The 9371-nt window shown below is 28.1% G+C and overlaps 1 protein-coding gene across 1 annotated transcript; it reads right to left on the bottom strand.

Annotated features, from left to right (window-relative positions):
• Positions 1-2619: 2619 nt before the first annotated feature.
• LOC126676367 (probable purple acid phosphatase 20) lies at positions 2620-8326 on the bottom strand. Its single transcript, XM_050370558.2, has 5 exons — positions 8045-8326; positions 4856-5147; positions 3768-4342; positions 3060-3148; positions 2620-2964 (listed from the first exon to the last, which is right to left on the bottom strand). The coding sequence occupies exons 1-5, from the start codon at positions 8186-8188 to the stop codon at positions 2781-2783; spliced, it is 1284 nt and encodes a 427-aa protein (XP_050226515.1). The 5' UTR covers positions 8189-8326; the 3' UTR covers positions 2620-2780.
• Positions 8327-9371: the final 1045 nt, after the last annotated feature.

The raw sequence follows: 9371 nt of genomic DNA, 5'->3' as shown, positions 1-9371 counted from the left end.
TCGCTCCACCGTCGCTCCACTGTTCTTTTATTTTTTTATTTTAGCGAACTTTTCTTTAATTCATGGCGATTATTGCGATTTTTTAACATTCAGATATAAATAAATTACTCTTGATTTTTTTTTCAATTTTAGATCTAAAAATCTGCATGAAAAAAAATATTATGATGAAAAAAACGATTTTCTGCACAAAAAAACGATTTTCTGCAAAAAAACAGCATCTGATTATCATATGATTATCATAACACTGCATAAAAATGATTTTTTATAAAAAAAAAATCTCAGATTATCATATGAGTATCACTGTATTATCATAATGTTATCATAACACTGCATAAAGAAAAAATTTCTACAAAAAAAATTGATTATCATGTTGTTATCACTGTATTATCATCTCGTAATCATAATATAATCATATGATACCGGGATGATAATGTATTATTGTACCTAAATGATAATATTACGACAACGACATAATAATAAAATTATGATAACAGTATGATAATATGATACCTATAAGAAAAAAATTACATAAAAAATATGATAACGAGATGATAATGTGAAGAAAATAGTATTACAATGAAGTATAATAAGGTCATGTTATCATACTATTATCGTCACCTTATCATCTTATAATCATAATTTTTTTATAATTGTTTTTTTCATACATGTATAATATTATCATACTGTTATCTTCACATTATCATCTCGTTATCATAATTTTTTTGTAATTATTTTTTTCATACAGATATCATATTATCATACTATTATCTTTACATTATCATCTCATTATCATAATTTTTATGTGATTTGTTTACATATAGGTATCATATTATCATACTATCATCATAACTTTATTATTTTATTATCATCTGGTTATCATACTGGTGTCATGAATCTTTTTGTAATTCTATTTTCACGTACGTTATCATCCAGTTATCATAAGCTTACCATAATTCATTATCATCTAATTATCATACTCCAATGTTATGATAACGACATGATAATCAGAAACTATTTTATCATACATTATCATAGATATTATCATATATGTACCATAAATATTATCATCTCGTTATCATATGATAAAACATTATCATATGACACTATTTCTGTAAAAAAAAAATTCATGTAAGTATCATATTATCATACTATATAAGCTTATCATTATATTATCATAAAAACATTATTGTACTATTATCATTATCGTACACTTCTATTATCATAACCTTATCATAATCATATAATGTTATGATAACGATATATTAATACAGTGTTATTCATATGATAATCAGACACTGTTCTTTTAGTAAAAAATCAATTTTCTCTGCAGTGTTATGATAATTACATGATAATGCAGTAATGATACTCATATGATAATCAGAAGCTGTTTTTTTTGCAAAAATCGTTTTTTTGTGTAGAAAATCGTTTTTAATACAGATTTTTAGATTTAGAATTGGAAAAATTCAAGAGTAATTTATGTAGATCTGAAAGTTAAAAGAAATCGTATTAATCACGAGTTGAGAAAAATCGCTAAAATCAAATATGAAAAACGGCGGAGCGACGGCGGGATGATGGCGGAACAACGACGGAGCGATGAATTAACGATGAAGAAGAAGAGAATAAAAATGAAGAAAAAATAAAGATAAAGAAGAAGAAGAAGAAGAAGAAGAAAATGAAGAAAAAAATGGCGGAAAAAAAGAACAGAGAAGAAGAAAGCCAATGGAGAGGAAAGAGAAAAAGAGAAAAAGAGAGAGAAAAAAGGAAAAGAAATGACAGTTGTCACTTACAAATCCCTAATAATATAGTTAGAGTAAAATAATAATAATGAATAGGTATAATTATAATATAAATAGGTGTTAGAGTAAAAAAGTAAATATATTAAAATAGTGAGGTATTTTTTCTATCTTTTCCTTGTTGAGGTAGAAAATCATATTATTTTTAAAAAGAGAGTATTTTTCCTAATTTTCTCAATCATAATCTAATATTGGATGAATTAGTATAGGCCTTCAAGCCTCATAAGCCATACCCATCCAGAAGTTCAAGCCCACAATCGCATAAGGGGCCAAATTTTATAAACTTAAACCTATAAATCTGGATCAATTTTTTCCTTTAAAGTCGCAATTCAATTATCTACACCCATACTAAATTTAACTGATATTTATAATTTATTTTTAAAATAAAAACTGATATTTATAATTTATTTTTAAAATAAAAACTGATATTTATAATTTATTTTTCAAATATATAATAAAAATAAACGATAAAAATCCACCTATTACGTATAAATAGTTAAAAAGACCTAGTGTGTTAAAATATTCGAATCTTTTCGATTTTTTTATAATTTTAATCAAAAATTTAAAAAGTGAAATTTCACATAACAACCCTATTATTAAAAAAATCACATTGACATAAAATCCATGAATTAAATAAATTAACTAAAATTCGAAACAGTATAAGTTTTAGTTAGAATTGTAAAAGATAAACAAAATTAATAACAGGTTGGTATGATTTTTAACAATATGAAAAACACGGGAAATTAAATACATGATATTAAATCTAATGAAAAAAATAAATTGATTCATCGTTAAAACCATTTAAAATAAAATTAGAAGTACAAAATTATAAAACTTCACTCAAAATTATAAAAATTCGTTTAGAATTTCAGACCATACTATTTTTTTAATATGTTTTACTTGATCGAATTTGTAATTTTTTTATTCTACTTTCCTAGAAATGAGGAAAACAATATTTCATGTGTAATATTCAGTTTCTAGCTATTTTCAGATTTTACAAGCAGGATTGGAAGACAGGCTTGTTAGCCAGATTGAGTCACTTGGAACTTGTACATCATCTTCATTTCTATGCCATATCCATTGTGCATGACTTGCATTCACTACTTCTAATTGTCCATGCCCAAAACTTGCCTCTCTGAATAGTGAAATTTCTGGTTTTGGATCTATATACCTGCAAAATATCAATTATCTTTTTAATTAATTAGCACTTCATAATTATTTATTTAAAATTATTAATCGTCAATTGTTTTGAGAATTTAGACTTACTCTCCAGCGAGACCTTCACGATTGCCACCATCCCCGATAGTTATATGAATCGGACCACAATTGTCTGCTTTGTCTTGGTATACACGAGTCTAAAGTATAAATGAATCACCATCAACAATTAAACAGTGTCAGAACTCAATTGTCTCAAAAAACATATCATATTATCATTTTTATACGAGTAATAATTGTATCTAATTTGCTTAATTATAGACGTAACATTGGGATTAAATATATGATCATTTCTAAACATGTAATAATTGCATCAAAATGGATTTAGCTTGCTTAATTAGAGATATGAACAATTAAAACAGGCCTAGCACCCAACCTGATCGTGGGCCAGGTTTGGGCAGATTCGGGCTGAGCCTAGTTGAGTCTGATTCTTTTGCAAGAAAATTCAAACTCAGTCTCAGTCTCAATCGATTTAGATATAATATCTATAACTCAAACTCAAATCCACAAATTAGATTTATACTTGTTTTAGACCAACATTCTTCAGACCTAAATAAACTTTTTAATAAAAATAAAATTTCAATGCTTGCAGTTAAAAGAGGGATTAAATTTCAGGCCGAATTCAATCTCAAAAATGTTCAAATCCGACTCAGTTAAACCGAAACCAGACAAATACTAAACCCATTGAACAAAATCGGCGAGCGCAAATTATCTGTGCAACAAAATAAAAAGTAAAATAAAGAGTAAGAGAGGACTTACAAATCGTTCGTAGGCGTGCACATGACCTGTAAAAACGACATCAACACGAGCCCGATAAAGCAAACCTTCCATATATTTTTTCATATAAATCGACTCCGCCTCGCCTTGATGAGCAGTATTAGAATTATACCATGGTGCATGAAGTAGTACCACAATCCAAGGAGTTTTTGACCTATCAACCATGCCTAAATCTGCTTGTAACCATTTATACTGAGCTGACAATGGATCAAACTCGGTGTATGATCCCAACATAATCACATGAACACCAGCAACATTGAAGGAATAGTAGAGATTAGAATTTGAACCACTTTCTTCAAATGGCATATGCCACCTCGAATTATAGGCTGTGAAGGGTGTTGAGTGTAGTAGCGGAATTTTTTCGACCTCGTGATTGCCTTGTGTGACCATCCACGGTCGCTGGCTAGCCAATGGCTCGACCAATCGACCGAACGAGTCCCACAAATGTTGGAGGAAATCAGCATATGATAAGTCTCCAGGTAGAAGTAGCATATCATATTCTGACTTTGATATGTGTTCTAGGGTTGAGCTGGTCCAACCTGTCTGTCCAAGATCACCTGAATCGTATATTTTCCCACATTAAACATGGCTCCAACACTTGGGATAAAAAAAAAATATTTGTGTACTTTAAAATATCAAATAGAAGTCGTAAACTCTTACTAATAAATAGTATCAAATTAGTTGTTTTTGTTTTCAGATTAATTTGATATGGAATATTTAAAATATACACTTTTTTTGAATATTTGAGTGAATTCAAGCTCGGCTAAATTGAATTTGACTCTAATGAAAATCCACACCCAATACGGGCCTAATTTATTATCCAAGTCGGGTCTATAGATTAGATGTATGCAATCTTGAATCTTTTTTCGGGCCTATATGAAAATTTAATAAATACAACAATTATTATGCACGTAAATAACCAACTCAACACGGGTTCAGACTCGGACGGGATTTGATAAAAAATAAGAATATCCAAGCTCTACTCGAGCAAACCGAGCTTGAACCAACCGAATAAATACCCGAACTAATGATTGGCTCTATTTAAAAATGTGATCAGCATAATTGAGTACCTGAGACGGCGAATTTGATCGGGAATTGAGCAGGCGGAGTTTTGAAAGCGAAGTCACGAGCTGAATTCGAGCTACAACGGTAGTGGTAAACCGTGTTAGGGGCGAGGGGACCGATGACTGCTTCATGAATATAGCCAGATTTATAGGTGAGATAATTATAGGTAGATGTGACCCCTTTTACCGAACTTTTGTATGCTCCAGAAGATGAACCATAGTCTACTGTGTTTGGAGCTTCACCCATAGTTATCCATGTTATTCTCATTTTATTTTCACCAACCATTGATATATGCACCTGTTACATAATATTAGCCAAATGTTTTATTTTGATTTTTACGATTCAATCGGTTCAATTGTTTGCTGATTCGTAAAGTTTTTTTTTTTTTGATACAAAGTGATTGAGTTGTATTTTTTATTTTAGAAACTGGACCGAACTGACCTTTAATTTGTGATCAAACCGGTTGAACAGAAGGTATATATTGCAATTCTTAAAAAAATGGACAAAATACATTTTAATTTCAAGTTGGGTACAAATTAATACTATAAGATTAACACATTTCAAGGTTCATGAACTTCTCGTTTTTAGTTTATATGGTCCCTGAACTTTCATTTGGTCGTATTTGGTTTCTGAACTTTACATTTTTAGTTTATATGGTTTCTGAACTTCTATTTGGTTTTATCTGATCCTTTGATTTTGATTTTTTTGGCTCCTCAAGTTCGCAAGTGGATGGAAGTTTAGGTACCAAATAAACTAAAAAATGTAAAGTTTAGGGATCAAATAAGACAAAATGAAAGTTTAAAAATTAGATAAATTAATAACATAAAATTAAGGGTCTGAATAAGATTAAATGGAAATTTAAAAACCAGATAAACTAAAAATATAAAATTAAGGGATCTTAAAATGTGAATCCATCAAAATACATGTATTTAGAATAATTTCTGGATAAGGAATTCCACTAAACAAAATTGTCATATGTTAAGGACATAAGTATGATGTGATGTTAGTAATACCGAAATTTAAGGAATCTAAAAAGGACTGGAAATATAAGGAAATTCCAATCAAGAAACGTAATGATTCATATTAAAACATGATTCATGCATATAAATAATCTCAAAAGATAATACTATATGTATTTTAAAAATACAAGCAAAGCCATATCTTCTATATATACAAGTAAGGTTTTAAAATGGTATATACTCAAAGGTAAAGTTGAGTAAAAATCGAACTAAAACTATTAATTGGATCTAAATAAATCAGAAATTTATTTTGATTTGATTAAAAAGAATTAGTTTACATATAAATAATTAAAAATTCCAGTTTTTAATTTTAGTTTGATTTATTTGAATTAACAGAATCAAAATTTGAAATAATGCATTCATTTACACACACTCACAAATATAAATACATATTAATTTAATAATTATGTAGAATTTTTCTCTATATTTATATCAATCAAATCGAACCAAAACTGACAGTAAGTTTTAGTTAGCCGAACCAAAATTTTCTTAAAATATATTTAGTGTGTTTGGTTTTTATTATATTTCTTACTATATTATACATGTATAATTATTTGTTAATATGTATTTTTTTCCGATATATATATAATTTTTTTATTTAATATATCTTACTATATATATAATTAGTATTCAAAATATAATATTTTTTATATATATTAGTCATAAATTTATCTGTCATCTAATAGTGTAACACATCCGACCATGTATAGAAGATTACTTACTAAAATTAACATTTCTTTTATATATTCTTTTGGTCTTTCTACAATTATTTTTACAATTATTTTGTTCTTACAAAGTAAATCTTACTTTATTCACTTATCATTGTTCGATGAACTTTTATCACACTCGTATAATGGTCAAATGAAGAAAGTAAGATAAAAAGAAAATAATTATAGCATTTTCCACTTTTATTTTACTCTAATTATATCCTATAATATATGGGATATTAATTACTAAAAAAATTATTCTTTTAAATATTAACTGCTAGTTTTTGTTTTTATGATAGTATATGATTATCTCTAGGGGTAATGTCATAAATATTTATCAACTTTACATATTTTTCATTTCAATCACGCCGTTTAAAAATCGTCATTTTCATACACCAACTATCAATTTATTTCAAATCGATACACTGTTTTAAAATCCGTTGAAAATTGTTGACGTGTCACTATGCAGTTTGTTATGACATGTCACTATTCAGTTACCAACTCAGTGGTTTTCACCGAATTTCCACTAGTGTTTCGATTTGAAAAGAAAAAATAGTTGTTGTATGAGTGACGATTTTTAAACGGCGTGATTAAAATGACAATACATTTAAAGTTGGTAAACTTTTACAATATTAATTCTTATATCTACTATATATATAATCAACAAGGTAAATTGAATGAAACTTTTTAACTTTAAATATAATTAATTATTTATTATAAATTTAATTCTAGAAATTTTAGTTTAATTTTAAGTATATAAATTTTATTTTAATAAATAATTTTGTTTTATTTTTAAAATCGGTCGAAACAAAAACTGTAAACCAAATTGACCCGTTTCAATGTTTTTGAATTGTGAACTAGCAAGTTCGAACCAAAACCGACGATTAGCTCTAAATCCATGGATATTGATAAACACCCGCATTTAGACTTGCCCACGGTTTAGAAACTGCCGGTTCCGGTTCGAACCCGGCAATTTACGGTTCAATGAAACTATGACCTTACACCGGTTTCGGGCCGGTTCAAGGGCTGAAATTTGATATAGACGTTTTTTCTTTTTCACTTCGGTACAACTGAAAACTAAATCAAATTATACTCAAACTAAATCATTATCAAACCGATATAACAAATTCACACCCATGCCTACCAAATCGTTTGACCTAATGACCAGCTAAATACTGATTTCCATCTCTATTACCAACCTCCATTTTCCTTCTTTTGTTAATCTATTCCTGATTTCGTCAACACACACAATTTCAGCTTGCTTAATTATTCCATATTTTTCTCAGAGAAAATAAATTTAATAAATATTTTTATTTTTAAAATTATTGATGATTTATATTAATAATAAAAAAACTTATGATTACATAAATTAAATAAGTTTTTATAGTAAAATTGAATTGATTTCCAATGGAAGAAGAATAAACAAATATGCAAATGAAAAAGCACAGAAAATAATTTTCAGTATTACCTGTTGTGGCGTAGTGTCATCTTCTACTAACTGTCGCACAAAAATATCTTTACGCGGCGGTGGTCTGGTATACGAGACACCGCCGCCAAATAAACCACCCACAAGCAGTGCAAAAATGAAGAACCGCCGTTGCAGTGCCGCCATTAATATTACTTCTGATGATTTAGTAAGAAACCAGAAAGCCCTTTATTTATTTTTATATAAAGCTCCAAAAATGGAGCTGCTGATAAATTTGGAAATGAATTTATTGTAATACTTAATTATAGCGATCTATAATCTACAGATTCTATATACTCATAATTTATAAGATTTATATGCAACGAATATGTTTTGCAGACAAAATTTCCTTCTCGGCTTTGCATGAAACGTGGGTCACAACCCAGTATGACACGTGTACAAATGAAATTTAACAGTTTGTGAAACTAATTTAAAGTATTCGTTTAATTTGTAAAATTGGTTTTTGGTTGGGTGGTTGCATGATACCGTCACGAATGAAATGAAAGTTGACTGATTGGTATGGTATGAATAGTACTTCAGTTTCCTGCATTGCGGTTTGCGGACACGGTTTATGTTATATTGTCTACTCGAGTTTTGTCTTCCGCTCTGTTTTTATTTCTGTTTTCTTCTTTTTATTAAGGCTTAATTACTTAAAAACCATTCACCTTAAACGTTTTTTTCGTTTATACCCTGACCTAGGAAAAAATTCATTTATACCCTGACGTATGTATTTATGTTTCACCTCTATCCGAGACACTAAATTAACCTCTTTTTATTAAAAAAAAATTTAAAATAGTTCTTCAGTTTTAACCTAAACTAATTAGAATTTAATTAAAAATGAATTTTTCTCTAAATGAAGGACTATTTTAAACTTTTTTTTTAAATGAAAAGAGGTTAATTTAGTGTCTCGGGGTAGAGATGAAACATAAACACATACGTCAGGGTATAAATGAATTTTTTCCTAAATCAGGGTATAAACGAAAAAAAAGTTCAAGGTGGGTGGTTTTTAAGTAATTAAGCCTTTTATTAAAGTAGTATTTTTTTAAGCAGCTTTCATGTTGTAAGGGATGATCGGTTAAATCAGATTAATTAATTAAACGATTTAACCATTTATTTTAATTACATTTTATTAATTTAGTTAGTTCGATATAGTTTGATTTATAATTTTTTGTTGTATCTAATTATCGACTAATCAACTGGTTTAATTTTAATTTTTAGCTTTTTATTAGTCTGATTAAATCTCATTTTTAATTAAATTTACTGACTAATTTGATTTTTTTAGTCCCAATGAGATTTAACTCAAATGGTATAAGCGCTAAGCAGAAAACCG

Source organism: Mercurialis annua, linkage group LG4, assembly GCF_937616625.2.
Source record: "Mercurialis annua linkage group LG4, ddMerAnnu1.2, whole genome shotgun sequence".
In the NCBI taxonomy this organism is placed as follows: domain Eukaryota; kingdom Viridiplantae; phylum Streptophyta; class Magnoliopsida; order Malpighiales; family Euphorbiaceae; genus Mercurialis; species Mercurialis annua.
The sequence above is the reverse complement of the archived record's forward strand: the minus strand, read 5'-3'. Positions and strand labels throughout refer to the sequence as shown.